At 38.9% G+C, this 20521-nt stretch overlaps 1 protein-coding gene across 1 annotated transcript; it reads right to left on the bottom strand.

The window, feature by feature from the left end:
* Positions 1-3754: 3754 nt before the first annotated feature.
* On the bottom strand, positions 3755-20262 carry b3gnt2b (UDP-GlcNAc:betaGal beta-1,3-N-acetylglucosaminyltransferase 2b). The gene is made up of 3 exons (XM_033979682.2): positions 20095-20262; positions 9463-9579; positions 3755-7248 (listed from the first exon to the last, which is right to left on the bottom strand). The coding sequence occupies exon 3, from the start codon at positions 7221-7223 to the stop codon at positions 6036-6038; it is 1188 nt and encodes a 395-aa protein (XP_033835573.1). The 5' UTR covers positions 7224-7248; positions 9463-9579; positions 20095-20262; the 3' UTR covers positions 3755-6035.
* Positions 20263-20521: the final 259 nt, after the last annotated feature.

Raw genomic sequence — 20521 nt, 5'->3', positions numbered from 1 at the left:
AGTATATTTTCTGTAACTGGTCGTCTTGTTGTAGTGATTTTTGAAATGGCACAAATGATAGCTGTCAAATGTGGGCAGTTAAGTGAAGGAAACACAAAGCAGATGTGGAGGGGGCAGAAGGTCGCCGTGGCAATGCTCTGTGCTCTCAGGCCAAACTCAAACAGATGTCTGCAGTGGACCCGCTCTGAGATAAGGAGTTATGAGACTGTACACATATTGAACTTTCAAACAGCACAGACGGAACATGAGATGTGGCATTTTATAAAAAGCGTTGATATATAAATAAATTTGGTAATTCATTTACCTACAACGTATTATGCTTTTTTTCTGGTATGTAGAAGTAATGACACACATATTATTTTCTCTTGATTTAGTTGTCCTGGATGTATTCTGCAAACAAGTCTCTTTGTATCTTCACTAACCCTTTTCTGGTGTTATTTCACTTTTTATTTAATCTCCCTTTCATGTTACAATTACAGTGCACAAACAAACCAATCAAAAGCAAGTTTACAGAGATGTCAGTGATGAGTAAACAGTGTACTGTTCAGGGTTCATTCTCTTTTGTGGTCTATACTCTCACTAACATTTCCCTGCATCTTTTCAATATGAATCTCTAAAAACAGTGGAAACGGGGTCATGACTAAGTGCTCCCAGCTCTGCAGTATTTACTTAGAGTAATTGAGTTTTGTACATGTTTACAGTCATCAACAGAATAACATCCTTTACACAGTGTATAACAAGCACTGTCCTGACTAAATCTCCCCTAATAAGACCTTTGGGTAACTCAATGACAATAATTCAATTCATTACTATCACTGTCCCACTTACACCACACGACCAATAAAAGAAGATCACAGGAGTCAAATGTGCATGTGTATATTTCAACTATTGATTTACGAGTGGGATTCTCATAAATCAAAGTTCAAACTTTTAAATATCATAATTATTCTTAAATGTGCTTCTCCTTAAGGGGATTTGAGTAACATTTTATGTTGTCAGCTTTGGCATTTGATACGGTTCTAACTCAAGGGCTTTTCTCCATGACAACAAACTACTGAACAAAATACAGTGAGTCCATAAAGTCTCTTTACAATAAAAAAATACAAAGGCAATTGATACGATATCTTAATCAGACTTGTATTAAATTAGGTAAAAAAAAACTTTGGAAACCTCTGAGTACAATAGAACACGTCTATATGGGCACCTCACATGTTCTTGGTCTCCCACTTCTTTTTCTATCTAACATTGTCCCTGTCTCCATAAATTTCTTGCGGCATGCTCTAAACCATGATATATTTTGTACCTTCTCTTGAGGAAGAGCCATTTCTTAGGGGTTAATTCAAAAGGATTATTTTTTAATTAACAGGATGCCTGACGTACAAAAATACAATGTGATTAAAAGTCTTTATAACCATTGAGTACAATAGAACAAATCTAATGAATATATCTTATCAACTGCCTATGTAATTAAATTTGTAATTTAAATTGTAAAAAGACTTTTTGCACCCTGTACAATCATTGACATAGACGGGCATCGCTTTTGTGTGAGAATTAGAACTATAACAGACCTTGAAAATGTATTTGTATGCTTTTTTTTTTTTTTTTACCATTGCATTTAAGGTTGAGTCAAATCCAATAATCTAATGAATCACTATGAATCTATTCTTGATACAAAAGGCAACGGAAATGTCTATAAATAGAGAGCATGTTTAATACAGCTTTCATACCAGTGCACCTCGTCTCTCTGATGTTCTGTTGTCTCTTTTTTCAGATATGAGTTTCCTGAGCGACATCACTCCAGGGGGCGATGCCATCATCGTATCCTCTCCTACCACTTCCTTTTCTCAACATCCTTCTCTTTGCTTTTACTGTTGTCATTTTGGTAAGTTCAACAGTATTGCAGTTCTGTCCCTAACCCTGTAAAAGGACCTACTAAATAATAAAGATACTGTGGAATATATTTGTAGCTATCAAACAATAAAAACACATTTCCTGCTTGTTGGTCCCTGTGGAGATTTGATTCACCCGTTGCTCCACCTCAATAAATGGTTTGACCCAGATAAATATTTTTGGGAGTTTATTATAGTCCTTAAATCCACAACACACGGTTCTTCAATACTTCACAAAAATGTGAGTCTGAACAGGTGGATTAGCCAATTAGGGCTTAATGTGATTGGTCAATCACATTTGACCGGCCTTGAGTCGCAACAGAGGGCACGGGGACCAGACTGACATCAATCTGTATAAAAAGTACAGAGAGAGATCTGGATTTACCAGTCAACTTAAACACAGAACAAAAAAGCCCTTTTATTTGATTTTCATCATTTAATTTCCTAAGAAGTTTTTTATTTTTTAAAAGGATCATCAAACTGTATTTTAAGTCAGAGCAAAGCCTAATTGATGGCGTCAAAGAGATTAAGTGAGTTCTGCATTCTCATAGTGCTGCTTTAAGCAAGCAACTATCAAATCAAAGGGATAAAAAATGTCACTACAATTTGCCACTAATCATACAGTGCTATGCTTTAAAGTATTAATTATGTATACCATATAAAGACACTTCTCCAGGGAGTCTGGGGTACTTCAGTCCTTCCGGGTAGAATGCTTTATATGTTATAATAAACTACAAAGTCATTGAGTCTCAGACCATAATGGTATTAAATAATTTTGCTCTCAGTGTGTTCTGGGAAGAAGGTTTCACTGCATCACCGACATCTTCCCAGCAGCAGACTGATGATGTCATGCTTTCAGGCTGTGGACAATTTCCCAAATGCATCCCCTGTAGCAGTCCTCGCTCAACCCAAATCCCAAGAGTAAATTTAATCTAAAAACTGAAGTCATCAGTCATGTGCCTTTTATCATAATACAAGCCTGTTACCATTTTGGTTCCTGTCCCAACTGGAGCTATCATCTTCCATTTTGTGTACAACAGATGACCAACATTTAAAGTCCAGCTGACCGTTTGTTTATACAGGCCCATTTTAATAGTTGATATTAAGACGTTCTAATGGCGTTGAACTTGGAAAATAATGTGATAGGAGGTTCCATGGTTTCCTGATACTTTAACCGTCCCTGTAAAGAAACTGTACAGTAAGATAAGACTTTTATCTGTCCTACAATGAGAACATTACAGCTTTGAATTAAAAGACTTAACAATAGGCGTAAAAACATGGCACTATGGTAAATATAAAGCAAACAAACAGAAAGGGAAACAATCTCAAAAAAGTCGAAGCACAGTAGAATTGTTCATACAAAATGGACTAAGGACTTGTATGTACCTCATAGACCTAATGTGTTTTGGTTAGATTACGGTTTACCATTTAAAAATAAGGTTATTATAAGACCCTTTATTAGTACAAATCATCCCACCAAGAATACCTTTTTTTTTTTTTAGCTCTGTTAATTTCACTATTGTGACATAGGCCTAATTAAGATTACAAATTAATCCACTTTTATGGTGGTGAAATAGCTCTGAATTTGTTTTTCTCTCAAAGCAGTCACTGTGTGTATCCAAATGGGCATGGATTGGTGGTGCTTAAGTTCCCAGTGTTCCTATCGTAGTAGTAAAAGATGACAAGCAAGCAATAAAAATCACATTGTAATAGGAGCTTATAATGCCAAGTCTGAACTCAGCAAGCTGTAACTGAACTCCAGCCCCCTCTAGTGGTGAGTCCATTGTAAACAAGGGTTTAAACTGGATTTCAGACACAGTCAAGCTGGTTTAATAAGAAAAATGGAGAAACAACAGACCAGAAGAGAATGTACAAAAACAGAAAAATAAATCTTTATTTTAAGTCATGACATTCTAGGCCACAAATGTGAAATAGTCTTAGGAGGTTGCAGAATATCCAAACAGAGCAGAGAAACTTTAGGCACAATTATGGTGAGAACCTCAAAAAGGCAAGTGCAGCAGGAACATTATGACAAAGAGGTGAGGTTAGGCCTGTCACGATAATGACTATATCGACTTATCGTTCACCATATGAAAGCTGGAACTATATCTTTTGGGGCTCAAAATGTATTGTTTGTAAAAGTGGGGGTTAAAGTCAAACGTAAGTGAAAAGTTTCTGTTTAATACAAGGTTGAATAAGTGACTTCTATTGCTAATGTCTCACTCTGTTATTTATCACAGCTCAGGCCTCTCAATGATACTGTCTTTTTTTTTAAAAGTTTTACAAAGATTATCTTGCATTATTATTATTGCATCAGTGGCATAAATAGTTTAAATATTATCGTTTATCGCAGTATTTCTCTGTAGCAATGTATTTCTCTTCAAAATGTGTTATCATGACAGGCCTAAGTGAGGTCATGGAAAATGGACATCAATAGATTATTTGATTCACTGACCATTTTGGTTTTCTGGTTCAAAATATCATTATTAAAAACTTGGTATTACCCCAGATTTAAAAGTAGTCTATTATTAATGTTTGTAAAACATGATATTCTTAAATTATCAAAAGAGTGGACAGTCAAGTGACACTTAAAGCTAAAGCAATGAAATGAAGATTAGCTACACAGACCTATGAGAAACAGAAAAGAGACTATAGAATACTTAAAACTGACCATTATCCTAGTTCTGGCCAAAAGCCTTCAGAAGAAAAATGACATTGTAAACATTTCATGTTGTCACAAACTGCAGCAAAAGACTATCAACTATTTGGTGTGAACAGAACATATGAGATTGTAAATGTGTGCTCCATACAAATAAAGTAGCCTTGCTAAATCTATCAGAACAAAATCATATCGATTTGGCTTAATTTCTTCATTTTATCATAAGTATCTTTACCCTTAAAATTAAACATGGGAAGAGTCCAGCAATTTCACATCAAATACCTTAATCAACTTAATTAAATACATACAGAGAAAGGATTTAAGGCCTCAAGGTGAGCGTGTCACTCTCCATCCTGACCAGCAGAGGGAGTGCCAACAGAGAATATTGCCTTTTGTCAAGTTGATGTGGGCAGAGTATTACAGTACATTCATGCTACTTCAAAGTCTGCCAACATAAATACTGAAATAGACCCTTCAGACATTCACAATTTTATCTTAAACCTACTAGAGAAAAAAAGTGGCTTTCTCTGGATTCATAAAAAGCTTGACCTAACAGGTCTACCTTACACACAGCACATATACCTCTCCAACATTTATCTCAATAGATTTTGGATACTATTATCAGCTGTCACTTCAATAAAATAAACAATATCTTTGTAATAAATGCTAACATCTTAAAATACAAGTTTTGCTTGTCTACAAAAAAATCGCTCACTGTGTCTTCAAATAAGCAAAACAAGGAGGTACATCTTGATACAAGAGTTAGTCTAAGCCAATTGGGATGTTTTTCTCTGATAAACCACACCCAGACCCGCTGAGCAAAACATAAAGCTCTTAGTTAAATGGATGAATTATATATGAGGAAAAGCTAATAAATGTGAAAATGTTTATAGCAGAGCCTACACAGCAAAGTGAGTAGAACTGTCTAGGCTGCAGCACATAATACTCTGAGGAGTGTGGGCAGGAATAGCAGCACAATCTCCAGCAACAGTCACTGAGGATGTGTTCACTTTGGACTCACAAGGTTTTCAATGTTCACAAATCTTCAACTGAAAACAATACTTGTCTAAAACCTTATACTGAATTTCAAAGAGAACACTGCCTCAGTTTAGGCCAACTGTTTTCATAATACAGCATTTAGAAGCTCGATGTTGAGCTGACACACAGTGTTAAAGCTTCATAAAGGTTATATAAATATTGTATAAATATGTGCACACACACAATGATCAATGTAACAAGTTTGGTACAGCTCATTCTACAGCAAAGCAGGGTTAGCACAGCTCAGATTCTGTCAAAGAAAATACTATGTCGGCTGCACAATGCGTCACTAGCATCTTCAAGGCTGTGTATTATCACAATAACAGCACAACGTACAGCTGCCACCTTTAAAAATAAATAATATAATTTGACCTTGACCCTCAGGCAAAGGTCCCCATAGTCTTCTTCCTTATTATTCCCCTGTCCTCAGACTGGGCTTTCTGCAGGCATCACTGACAGGTCAATTTGGGGTTACTGAGCCAGGCCCAGATTTGGATCATCTCCTGTGGGGTCCTGGGGTGAACCAACATTAAGCTGTTGTACGCACAGGGGTTTGACCTGTATTTCTCTTCAATGTTAAATGTCCTAAAGCCCTTGTGCTTCTCTGGGGTCAGCCCTAGCTTCCTGAGGCACATGCCTGTGTATACATCATCGATGGGATAGAGTGCCACATGCTGCGACACATTGTGAAGGCGAGCGGCGATGTCCCCAGAGTAAAGATAGCCTCCGCCCCCAGCATACGGCGGGTATGTGCCTATATACATGCTCTCTGGGATAAAGTATTTGACCTTTTTGTCTCTGTGTGGCCCCGCATTTGTGATCACATCACCTATGAACAGGTCTTTGGCCTTGGACTCTGGAAGGGCTTTGAGAAAGTTCAGGATGCGATGGGTGTTAACAAACACATCATCATCACCTTTGAAAATGAAGCGGGCACCCGGGCAACGAGTTTGAATCCACTCCAGGAATAAAACTTCTTTAACAGTAAGATTAAAGAAGGAGTCTCTATAGTCCCACTGAATGATGTCCTTGTGTTGCTGACTCTCATAATGCAGCATCGCAGACAGGTCTGGGTGGTGGTCTTCTGCAGTGGCGTTGCCAAGTAGGAAGATTGTGATGATGGAGTGGTTCCCCAGAAAACCCGCCCTCCCCCAGGACTCTCGGATGGCCTGGCGCCGGTCAAAGTGTGGAGCCAGAGACTTGATGGCCAGCAGCAGGAATGGAGGCTCCTTACACATGTCAGGCTGATCCACCTTAAGTGTGTAAGAGCGACAACGCATGTAAATAAGAAAGTCCTTAAAGCGCTGTGGTAGAGAGTTGTAGTCCTTTATTTTGGTGGTGACCCTAAGATCAGGCTGGCAGGGGTCAGAGCCAGAGTTGGTATCATTGAGCCATTCTGGTAAGTCTGATAACGTGGAATTGGCCAAAATGATGGGGTTGTTGTGTATGTCCAGGATCTGCTGCTGCCAGTTCCAGTATGCAGTATGAGGAACCAGCTTGTTCCAAAACGGTTTGGCCGGGATAACAATCTTTGACCTGTTTTTGTCCTGGTTGTGGTGTCGGGAGATGATAATAAAGATAAACAGGTTGACCATCATCACAGTCACCACAACCTTGAGCTTCATCCGGAGCGCCATGACAAGGACCTGCACCTTGCACCACCTGGACACAACGAAAAGAGTCTTAGAAACAGAACATCACTCATAGCAAGACATTACATGTTAAAACAGAACATGATTTCCTAATGCAGCTGACCAGTGACAGGAAAGCCCACATGAAGATGTGACTAGTCCACACTTGGCTGAGAGGAGCAGGAAGTCTTAATGTAAGCATTGATTTTTTTTTTTCAGTCTGAGACACAATTCTCTTCTAGCGGGAGTCAGGAAATGTTACCTGTTAATGACATTTAAATGGACAATGATGAAAGTAGACGTCATTCCAAACGACGTCTACTGTCTTTAGTCAAAACCAGTGCAAATAGCAACAGGAAATGTACATCCTCAGAGACGGTTTTCTCTGGCTTCAGCACACATAATTTCAAACTGTAATGGAAGGCTGCAACAATTGTGACTAAAACTATGGGTTACATAATAAAGTATTATAAAATAAAAGTAAAAAAATAACTGCGCGTTTCACCTCACATTAGTTTACAGTACATCACGTGTACGTGAGTATGAGTGCTCCCTTCTGCACTGCTGTTTCTATCCTGTGTATTGTGTTATTCTTTCAGCCTCCTAGCAACACCAGCTACACCTCGGCCCTGCTCTCCATTTAGCCCTGCTCACCTGTCGTCTCCTTTGCACTCACCCTTGACTCTATTATTTTATGTTCAATGCTACACTTGTACCCTGACTGGGATGCGCTCTCAGGACATTAGCCTTGCTTTGTGGTTCATGAGAGATTCTGTTCGTTTGACCCCTCCTTTCTCATCCACAATCTCTGTCTCTCTCCTTTTTTCTCATGGATAATTACGCCTTCCTGCCCGCTATACCAACAAGAAGGGGACTTCTGGGAAATGAGGGGGTGGGGTAGCGGGCTATCCTAGGACAAAAGTCTATCAACATGTTGACAAGACTACAGCTTTCATTCATCTAATTAAGACATAAGTGTTGGTTGCCAGCTCTGTACTTATAGAATACATTTTAGAGAATTTTCCAAAAAGCATTTTAATGAAAAATAAATGATTATGAGGGACAGATTGGCTGTGAAGCATTATTGAAGGTCCTTTATTACGCAAAACTGACTCTTGTGAGTTTTTATTTTTAGCCATGTTAGAATGTTGTTACCTCCTCAAAAACATACCTGGAGTTGTGTTTTGTTTCACACGTTTGATTAAACATTTATTATTAGTCTACATCTCCAAAGCTCAAAATGCTCTGTTCCACCTTGTGATGTCACGAAGTGGTAGGTCAAGTTAATGGCTCCTTTCGTTCAGTAGAGATTAGCAATTCCAGGGCTGACATTATCCAAATGATTCTAGAAAAGGTGTATGAAGCATAGACTGTATATAATATATACATGGACATGGTAAACCTGATAGCTGCCACGTTCCAAATAGGAAATGAGCATGGATTGGCACTTTGGTTGCCGTGATGCTCACAGTCGGAATTACGAATCTGAAGCTCTGCTCAAAAGTCACCCCTATAACTGCTGCCTCGACGAGCTACATTTGACTGGAGCTGAACGCTAAAGGTGACGTCACACTCACTTAGTCTTTTTACAGTCTATGGTGTGGAGTTTAAAAACACAATGGGGGACTTCCTGTATTACCACCTGACATCACAAGGTAGAACAGAGAGCTTCAGTTTGAGAGAAGAACTAAATAGAAGAAGTCTAAATATGCAGGGTTTATGTGTCAAACTTGAATGAAACAAAACACAAATCCAGGTCTGTTTGTGATGAGGAAACAACATTTGAATATAGATCAGAAAACAGCTAAATATAGGCCCTTTAAATATAGTTGTATTAAATTGCTGATTTTTAAATAAATAAAAAGAATACAAGATGCGAAAGCTCTAAGCAACCACAGACCAAACACATATGGTGATGTTTGCTATTGCCCAGCACACAAAACAGTTGTGAAGCACACTGATTACATCTTCCACTGACAGAAGACACAATGGAAGCCTATGTTTGACCACAGCTTTGCACCTGATAAAATGTGTGTTTAAGTAAATCATCTCACCTGAGCGGGGGCTGGGCCTGTCATACATAGAAAACAATGATAACGTAGACTAAACAGGCCTTTTGGATCCACAGAAACAACTCTAAACTTTAATAATAATCATAATGTTATAGTTTTGTTCATATTTTTGATAAACTATTTCAATTAGAAGACTTGAAAATGTGTTTCCTCAGAACATGCATATAACTCACCTGCAGAGGAGGGGGCTTTGCTTGCTTCCTGTTCTGTCTCCTCTCTCTGTCTTACCCCATAGTAATCACCACCTCTGGGGAAAATCACATCTGAGCATGGGAGAAGAGAATATGAACCTGAAAAACAGATGAAAAAAGTAAACAGGTTTGCAAAGAATACCCAAAAAACTACCATCAAATGTTTTAAAAAAGTCATCAGAACTGAAACATGTGCAGGTTTAAAGGAGGAAGCTCCATCTGAAACTATTATTGGTTTAGTTTGTGTAATAAAGTACTGTATTGGACCATTAATGATGTTGAGGATAATTAAAAAAAATACTCCAGATTACTTTCAAACTACGTGTTGTTACTTGCAGATGGTGTTTCGATTGGATTGTGACTCATTCAAGTTAGTCTGATCACTGACCAACATCTACGGTAATGTAAAGTCATAAAACGCAGCATCAACAAGACCACAACAAGCTATTCTCAAGCACTTATACTAATTGAGTATTTATACTGACTGGCTTTTTAGAGCATATGTGCTGCCGCTTGTCATCTAGGGTGTCTTATCTCTGCTATTACACATTTTCGTGGTATGCCAAAGTCCGCTTGCTCGGAACGGCAATGTCGAATGTCAGGTACAGCTTTCAGTCCAAATATTACCTTTAAGTTATAAGACCCTCCACCAGAAAGTTCTCAAACACCAGACAAACAGCAGCAGGCGACGCAATCCTGTTTTACAAGCACATGCAAGAGCAGACCCAGCTTTACTACATGCAAATCATTACAGCACCGTCCTCCCTTTTTTCAACGTCGCCTCAAAAGCCACACCCACTATTTTCACACAAGCACACAGCTCAAATTTAAGAGATGGCCAAACAACTGATTACATCATTACTCATTATTTACAGGAAAACAGTTAACATGTGAGTGACGTTTACTCAAATCAAACAGGTGCATTGTAGTTTTTGCCGTGGTCATGACTAAATGCACACATGAAACCAAACAAACAAAGGGAACATTTTTAGGGCATAGCACAAGCCACACTCAGCCTTATAGAACTGTTCTTTAAAACTTTTTCGCAAATAGTTCTCCAAAAAATACCCCGGTCAAGGTTGGTCCCTGGGTGTCTCGCCTGGGTAAATAAATAAACATTGCGACTAAGAGAGGAATGGCAGTTTCTGTTGATGCTGAGGTGAAGATGTCCTTAAAACCGCTTCATTGAGTTAAGTTAATCATTAGTTCAATGGAGGTAAACAGATAACACATTACTCACAGTGTTGCCACCATAGACTGTATAAAGAAGTGGACTGAGTGAGTGTGACGTCAGCCATTGTGTTCATCTCCAATCAAAAAAGGTAATCGAAGCGGCAAATTTGTGCCCGAGTTCCACATTTAGAATTCCGACTGCGAGTATCGTAGCAACCAAAGAGCCAATCCGGACCGAGGCTGTTGAAGGTAACGCTCTTTCCCTCCCACATCACTGATTTAGCCGGGAGCAGGCGCTTAGCAACACTGTAAATCAATCAAATCTGCTGGAGTGATCTCGGTAAAAGGAGGTGCCTGATTATTAGTCTTCATATCTTGTATTATGGACACAATAGTGAAATAAAACTACTAGGATCATGTAGAGCAGGTTAATATGAACATTTTAAGATGAAAATGACAAGTCTGACAGCGGGAGTTACAGAAAGAGGTGTGAAAGTTTCTCAATACCAAGCCCACCTAGTTGGCATTTAGCAGGTTAGCCATGTCCATTTATATACACAGTCTGGTTGTCATCAAAAACAATGATGACAACCAGACTGATAATATAATGTCATTACTTTATACTGCTATGCTATGCTGCTATGTTTGTTTAGTTTACAAGGAAAAAAAAAATCACTCAACCAAACGCAGCAAAATCTTAAATGTATTTATTTAATAACCAAATTATTATGCTGTAATCTGTGACTCAAATCGTGTAATATGAGTTCTGCATATGTATATTTTGTATATTTTGCAAGATTTAAGAGGAAAACTATCATCTGTGTGCACAAAGCTTCTGTTTCTGTGTCATGATAATCACTATATCGACTTATCGTTCTTATCGTACTGGAACAATATATTTTGGGGTCTCAGAATGTTTCATTTGTACAATTTCTCAGTAAAAGTGGAGGTTAAAGTTAAAAGTAAGTCAAGTTTCTGCAAGTTTCTGTTTAATACAAGGTTCTATTTCTAGTTACTGTTTCATTCTGTTATTTAGTCTTAATGCTACTGTCCATTCAAAAATGTTGGAGGATTATCTCGTGTTATTATTATTGTGTCAGTGTCATAAAGTAGTTTGAATATAATTGTTTATCGCAGCATTTCTCTGTAGCAGTATATCGTGCTTCAAAATGTGTTATTGTGACCTATTTCCGTGCGCTCACCACTTGTCTCTGTGGTGCTTGAAGGCAAACAGTAAAACGCGTAATGCAATTTCAGGCTGTTGTGTATAATGTAACACTGGCTTAGATGTGTTAGATTTCCCCCTGCTGGCTTTTCTGGACATTTTCCAGGATACATTTGGCCAATTGAAGCGAGCTCGTATGATTCTGTGCGTATATGTTGCTCTATTAGCGGCGTAGCGCTCACAGGGCTCCAGAAATAGCCGGAGGTTGACATGCTGTCTCTGTCTACAGTCACCATCACGTGCCATTTTATTTTCTCAAAGGACGGAGGAGGCCAGGAGGATATCTGCAAGTACTAACAGAGCAGGCAGAATGTGAGGCTTTTGTATAGGCTTTTATCAGTCAGTGCAATATTAAACTACGCTGCTTGGTGACCACTATTTGCAATATCATTAATGCTAAATAGGCCTGTCACGCTAATAATTATATCGACTTCTCGTTCAATATATGAAAGCTGGAAATTTTTGGCTGTATGATTAACTGATTTAACCCGGAAAAAGTTTAATTAATAACTTCTATGACTCACTACACATACAAACTAACGACTAAAGTGATTCATTCACATTTTTGCGGTTTAAATCTCCTCTTAGGTGTTAGTTTCTTTACGTCGATAGCGATATATTGAACTTCAAAATATGTTATCGTGACAGGCCTAGTACTAGCGTGCATGTGGCATACTCTACGTCGCTTCAATCATCATTCACTTATCACTCAACTCTTGTGGTACCTTGAAGACCGGGGTGTGTCCAACTGTTTCGACAAACCAGTTGAGTCTGTTCCTCACAATTACCTCACGATGAATACACAGGTATGTCAGGGAAAATATAGACATAAAACAGAGTTATCCTCCAAAAAGTATTCTAAATGTACAATATTGTAAGAATATGAGCTGAACACAACACTTAAAGTAGTTATTTTGTATATATAATGAATCATATATCATATTTCAACTCTCAAAAGCTCTAATCTCATCATAGTGCAGAAGAAAAATCCTACGGGTACAAAATGAAAAATATTGACCCCCCAGAAATCATTGTTCCATCGATGTTGTATTTATCGTGACAGTCCTACGAATACACATTTCCATATAAGATGATGGTGGGACACAAAGCCCATAATAATGCCCCCTCGACGCACTTAAAATAGACAGGAATTTCTCATTATCAACAAATACTTGTCACTCCAGCTCCACAAGCTAAAGGTCACCTCTCTGTGCGCAGCTCTCACTGTAATCTAAAGTGTAGCGTGTTGTTGGGTAAAAGCACACAGGCCGGGGAAAAACATGCTTAATGCGCTACACAAACATGTCACACTTAATCCAGACACATGGCTCAACTGTGCGAACAGATGATGACTGAAATGTATATCCAATGTAACCATGTGCTGCCCGGAGCTGGGAGGCATTAGAGGCGTTTACATAAGGCTGTCCCGGAGGTTAGAGACAGGCCACGCCCCCTCACTGCTAGGTAACTACAACTGAAGCAACGTTAAGCTTAAGCAACGACACAATCAAAATAATAACAGTAATGAATGACAATGTATAGCTTTTAATGAAACACAATCATAACAGACCACAACTAAATACATAATGTGTTTAGTTGTGGTCAAACGTCCATGAGTATGTATGTATATAATAAAAATATATATGTTTTATCATAATAATAATAATGATAATGAAATGTAAATGTAATCATGTACATTTGATTCTAAATAACCTTCTACAGCGTCAGTAAAAAAAGTAAATGATTTATCCAGTGGTTAATAACTGACTTCAATTAGTAAACTCACACAGAGACAAACATCACAGGTGGAAATTAAATAAGGAATCTGTTTAAACATCAATTCATTGCACATCCATGTCATTTGGATCTCAGTTCATAATCAACATTTTGAGCTAAACAAGACACATTTTTAACAGTTTCACTTATGATCATAAAATAAATACTGAAGGTGTTTTATTTTCTGTTTAGTAAGCAATAATAAAATTTAATCGACAACCATGATGAAATAAAAGGGAGAAATGTATTTATTTTTTCTCTTCCAGCCCTACAGGCAGATTTTAGCACGAAATACCTGGCATTTCTGAAAAATCTGTCAAAATATTTAACCACAGAGCTATTTGGCGATGGAAATACAACTACAATTACAACTTTTTGTCCAGTTGACAGATTTAACTTTGGCTTTTACTATGGAAATACATCAACACCTCAAACATGTTTTGTGCATAAAAGGCCCAAACAAACAATGGTTAGTCTGTACTTCTGTGGTTGTTGTTTTAATCAGACACGCATTTGTTGACCTGGTATACATATTTCAGCTTCTTCCTGTTGCTTTCCTTCCTGTTATGGTGTCATTTCTGAAATACAAACGAGGTCGACAGAGCATGAATCGGGACGAGGGAACGTACACCTTTTCGCACACATGGGGTGAGGAGTCCTGGAGAAGGTGTCAGACAGTAGGGGGCGCAAGCTTTACTCACTGTCAAAACCAAGTAAAGCAGCCTACAAGACACATCACTACACCATCACTACACCATCACTACACCATCACTACACCATCACATGACGATTCCGAGGAATGATTTAGGAAGTAACCGAAAGTCTAAAACTGAAGACGACTCATAGATTCTTCCCATTGCAGATTGATAATATAACCTGAACTTCACCTCACAGACGCAGCTCGTGTTTGGTGTTTCTCATGTGTCAATGTCATCTCTCTCTCTGTCTGTCTAATTGTTATCTTCCTGCAGACACTTCTCTGTTGCCTAATAATATACACCGTGATCATCAGTGTGTAGCAAACAGGACACATCAGATATTACAATTAAAATAGAAATATGTTATGTAAGTATACCCTTAGCACTCGCTGTGGTTAGCCTATAGGGACTAGCTTGTGTCATCTCCCTTTATGCCCGAAAAGGAGGTATCAGCGTACGGGAAATACAATAAAGAAACACTTTGTACTGTTATGGATTAGATGGCGTAAGGGCAGTGCTGTAAGCTGATTATTATGTTCTAATTGTCAGCAAATATCCTAAAAAATGCGGAGTACAAAACATATTAACCCTGAACATAATGTTTTATGTGTATGTTATGTATTTGCATTGCTAAAGGGTAACAAATCAGGTGGAAATCACTTGGTAACTTCACTTAAACACTATAAAAAGGCATTTTTCTGTCAAACATGTGTTATACTATAGTGTAAAGAAGGTCAGATTATCAAAACATGGATAATAATCTGAGTGTACTTCTGAATATTGAGTATACAGTTTAAAAAAGATGCAAAAATAGGGGGAAAAATTGCAAATAAGGTGATATTTGCGCACTTTTGTAGGTTATTTTAGTCATTTCACAGTTGTCCGACACTGATGCAACTAATACATTTACAAACACGCTTTAGCACACTTCTGTTGGATTGACATAGTAACAAATAAAAAATAGGGGAAATATAAATATAAATATACACTTTATGTCAACATCACAGTGACGTCCTCTTATACAAGTGTCAGAAAAGCTGTATACAACAACTTTTCGTACCCAGCCTGAGCAAATTACCAACAATGTGGGAGTAAAACGTTCTGAAATCTAATGTTCTTCCAACGACGCGTAATGCCTCTGCTCCACTCAAAACTCAGCGTGGCATCCATTAGCAGATGTCAGGACTATACTGGGGAGTGTTGCTGACATTCTCAATGGGCTTACTTCCCAATATGGTGACAAAGACAGGAAGAGGGAAAGGAACCGAGAGGACCTTATACAACACGGGCAGATACTTGCGACATATGTTTTCATGCAAATCAATAGAAGGTTTCTCGGTCTGTAAACAAAGAAACAGAGATATTTTACTTACTATGTTTGTTTTAGGCGACATGTATTGTAAGCAGAGGTGTGGTAGTTACATTTGCTCTGCTCTGCCCTGCTCCTTCAGATAAGTCTCAGGTTTTCCGATTCGTGGTAGTCCGTCTCATGAGAATACAAGATTGCACGCACTATTTTGAGTTTTGTCCAATTACATAAATCAGACATTTTTATAATTTACCTTAATATTATTTAAGTAACAGTACTTTTACTTGAGTTTCATTTTTGGCCACTCGGCCTCTGATTGTACTGCGCACAGGGAGCCTTCTGTGTGTGCAGATTAGTTTAACGCTCACCTCCAGTTATGTGATAAGGAGATCAGGCATAGCTCCAGGTGAAAGCATTCATTCAGACATCCATTCAAACTTTCTCTTGCAGGCCTAACTCATGCCCCAGGTCCAGACTATTTAAACGCATGGCTCTACATAATGAAGAGGTTGATATGATGTTGGCCAATTCAGAGTTAATGGCTCACATGTTTAACTGACACAGACCTAATGGGACGAGACCATAATTAGCAGCCGCCTCCGGTCTTAGTCTCATTTAGGCTGACCTAAAAATGTGACAGAAAAAGTTATGAAGAGAGAGTGTTACAGTGAGGCCGGGCCGGCGGTAAGTGGTAAGTGGTTACTGCTATGGGTATATGGAACGTTTCACCTAAAACACAGTAAAACTTTTTATTTTCTATAATTAGGACTCGGAATCGAAATGTTTGGTTCCTTTGCTTTAAATGCCCGCTTCAGTGAGCCAATACATGCACCGCACTGATTTGTTTAACAGCAGTGCAGGTGTTCACGCGTGCAACTCTGCACAAACAAATGGCACCCACAGAACTCATATTAAACACAGGCCTACATGTGTCCAAACAGCATGAGGTTTAACACAGGCCTACAAGAATCCAAACAGCATCACGTTTAACATAGGCCTACAAGAATCCAAACAGCATCACGTTTAACATAGGCCTACACATGTCCAAACAGCATCACGTTTAACGTAGGCCTACACGTGTCCAAACAGCATCACGTTTAACGTAGGCCTACACGTGTCCAAACAGCATCACGTTTAACATAGGCCTACACGTGTCCAAACAGCAACACGTTTAACGTAGGCCTACACGTGTCCAAACAGCATCACGTTTAACGTAGGCCTACACGTGTCCAAACAGCATCACGTTTAACGTAGGCCTACACGTGTCCAAACAGCATCACGTTTAACGTAGGCCTACACGTGTCCAAACAGCATCACGTTTAACGTAGGCCTACACGTGTCCAAACAGCATCACGTTTAGCATAGGCCTACATGTGTACGAACAGCATCACATTTAACATAGGCCTACACATGTCCAAACAGTATCACATTTAACATAGGCCTACATGTGTCCAAACAGCATGAGGTTTAACATAGGCCTACACGTGTCCAAACAGTATCACATTTAACATAGGCCTACATGTGTCCAAACAGCATGAGGTTTAACATAGGCCTACACGTGTTTAAACAAAGTGCAGTGTATCGTTTTGTATCTGAATAAACAGTGCGTCCAGAGCTGTATCTGGTCTAAAACACATCAAGTCTCCAGTGTGGGACCTTTACAGTGTCTCAAGGTCAAAGGTCCTGTTTCAAGAACAAACTCATGGTTTGTTAACCTTTGAAAAGAGGTCAACTCACAGTTTTTAGTTTCACAGAGAGAATTAACCTAAACCCTGAGTCAGTCATTATTGTAACTGACTCTGTGAACCCAGCCTGGTCCAGAGCAGGTTTTATTCCTCTAAAACCCAGAGTTTAACCAGAGTTTGCTCCTGGAGAACTCTGACTGGGCAGTTCAGTTCCCCATTCTCAGAAATATAGGAACAGTTAAAACCAAGTTTAATGATTAACATGATGATGATGATGATTTATAAGTACGTTTATTTATCTTTTTCATACATTTTATTTCGGATTTTTAATACAACCCAATTTACTGCTACTGCTTATTTTATGATAACTTAAATTGTTTAAATATTTATGAGATGTTTTTGTGCAAAGTGATGGTGTGTAAAATGGTATTTAACGAGCTACAAAAGTGTAAATGTTTTACATATTTGTATTTTAATGCATCATATTAATTATTCATTAAAATATTGCTTAACATCCCATTTTAATATCAAACCTTAATTTAACCTGTCCACAGTCACATGACTCTCGTTTACCGTTGCCATGGTGAATCCTCTTTTCTGGGATCCATTGTTCATGGCTTCTCTCCTCAGCTAAACTCAAAGTGAAAGTGAAGTGAAACTGTGTCTATCTCTGCTCCAAACCTGTTTTCTGAAACAGGAAACTCTGAGTTGGTTGTGTCTGAGTAGGATAACCCTGAGTCAAGACTTAACCTCATGGTAGGTTCAACCTGTTTTGTGAACTAGGGCCATTGTGTTGTGTGTAATAATAGGCGTGTTTAAGATGAGCAGGACAGTGAAGGCAGCTGCAGACGGATGGCCCTACAACACGGCTACATAGGCACCGATAATATCATTAAATCAAGACGGATGCAGGTGCTTCGCGAGACGGGTGAAGGCGAGAAGCCCAAAGGTATGATGTGAAATGTAGTGCTGTCAAACACCTGCTCTGACGGCTGATTGGACTTGATGTTTTGATGAAATGCGTTGAGCTGTAGTTCAGAAACATCCCTCCCTCCTCTTTCTTCATCCCTCATCTCTTTACATTTATATCATCACAAATGTGTAAAGTCAGAATGGCCTCGGGTCTTGTATGAAACAGATCACTTCAAACAGGAGGGCTCTGGAGCGAGGCAAGAGGTGTGAGCAGCAGACCTTGGGCCGACCTCCACGGGTCACGATGACAGTAAAAGTGTTTGGAATTGGACAAAAAAGCACTATATCTGTATAAATGTGCTGCAGACCTGCGTATTTGTTTTAAGTTATAAGTAGGGTGACCAGACATCCCCCTTTACCCGGGACAGTCCCAGTTTTGAGCCATGTCTCATGTCCCAGCAGATTTATCCAAAACCATTGATTTGTCCCAATTTTATACAAGAAATGCCCCAGGGGTCTCTATTTTAGTTTTTTGATATCCAGCAACATAAAGGGGAGAATAAATCATTTTTTAGCTAAAATACACAAAGATGCACTTGAAAATGACCATAAAGCAAAAAATAATAATAATAATAATAATTCAACAACAAAAGTCCCTCAGATTATAAAACTGACACAGGTGAATTGACAAAGAACAATGTTATTCACTCTTTTCACAGTTTTATTTGTACCAGTCCGGGCGTGTCCCAGTTTTTAATTTAGAAAATCTGGTTACCCTAGTTTTAAGTCTATTGAAAAAAATCAAATTGTACCCAGCCCTATCTATAATACAATTGTCCTATTACCTGCAATACGAGTTTGTTTTTCATTGTTATCAAATTCAACCCTTCAGAATAAAAATGAAAGAATATATTGCCCTGAGGAAAGTAACATTACAAAGCTCAATTTTATATAACAAATGTTCACAAAGCTTCATTATTGTCCCACAACAGTTTACCAGCCGAGTTCAGAGACGCAAAATATCTCCAAATCCAAACGCAAAGAAATAAAACAATGATATTAAAAAGGGAACTCACTTTTTTGAACCAATCACGAGCTATTTGCAACATCATAAAGGGCAGGAAATTGGCACATTTTGCACATTTTGCACTTAGGCAACATGAAACATAAAACTAAAGAAGTGAACAGGACAAGAGGAGATGCAGCAGGCAATTTAGCAACAAAAAACACACAATAAGAACAAAAAAAGCACACAAAAAAACGTTATTGCCCATGACTTCTTGGTATAGAACAAGCTCATACTGAAGATACTGCAAGTCGGTATAGACAGAGGCTTGAAGAACTAAAATATGTCCCACTTTACAGGTTTGTTACATTAGTCATATGGTCCACCCTGCTTTTGTTGGGGAAAATGTGGCTTGGACATTTCTCTGTCTAAACATAGCAGCTCACTCTACACTTGTCTGCAGAGCAACAGCGGAAAATGTAACTCATGTGATGTGAATCCTTGTGTCCTGTAGTGGAGACGAGGGGGACATAAAGCCTACGGGACAGGTTCAAAGCCCGTACAGCTTCAACTTGATGCGCTGTTGGCTCAATTGGGTCACAGCTCATTTGTCCGGGTTTGTTTTTTTGCGTCAGATCAGTTCAGCACACTTGTTGGTATGAGTCTGCTCCCATATGTTAAGACAGAACCACAAAAACAGGCCTACCCAGTGTCAAACCTACCCAACTAAGGCACGAGACTGATAACTTTTTGGGGAAAACACTACAGCGAGACAGTGTGGAGATACAAAGTACGCGACCAACCCAACAGGAACCAAAGTCCCTCCTCACCTTTACGCGCTCCTCTCTGCGGGTAAAACTCACTCCATGGCCGCTCAGCTCAGTTTGGTAAATCCATGCGTACTGTCCCGGGGCAGCTAAGCGGAGGATAGAGTGTTTTAGTGTTGGAGAGCTGCTGTTGTCAGTCCGCTCCTTCAGAGTGTGATCACTGCGCGCAGACCACCGCAGCCGACGTGACGTTACGCGCTCTGGTCCCAGCGGAGGGGCGGGGCCAACTAACGGTAAGGTTTCAGATAACAGCTTTTTTAGGGGCCTGGTTTTGGTGGTATTATTTGAAATAGCGTGTCTATAAGTATAGGTGTCTGTTTCAGCAGTTGTAGATGTATTTTTTTTTAGATTTTTTTCAATATATATATACTCACTAGGTCTATATTCTAGTGCCCCCTCCGCTGCTCTTCTGTTACTGATGGGACTTGCA

This window comes from Periophthalmus magnuspinnatus, chromosome 15 (genome assembly GCF_009829125.3).
Source record: "Periophthalmus magnuspinnatus isolate fPerMag1 chromosome 15, fPerMag1.2.pri, whole genome shotgun sequence".
NCBI lineage: Eukaryota > Metazoa > Chordata > Actinopteri > Gobiiformes > Gobiidae > Periophthalmus > Periophthalmus magnuspinnatus.
The sequence above is the reverse complement of the archived record's forward strand: the minus strand, read 5'-3'. Positions and strand labels throughout refer to the sequence as shown.

Coding starts and splice junctions, on each gene's coding strand:
- b3gnt2b (XM_033979682.2), bottom strand. CDS start 7,223: ATGGCGCTCCGGATGAAGCTCAAGGTTGTGGTGACTGTGATGATGGTC.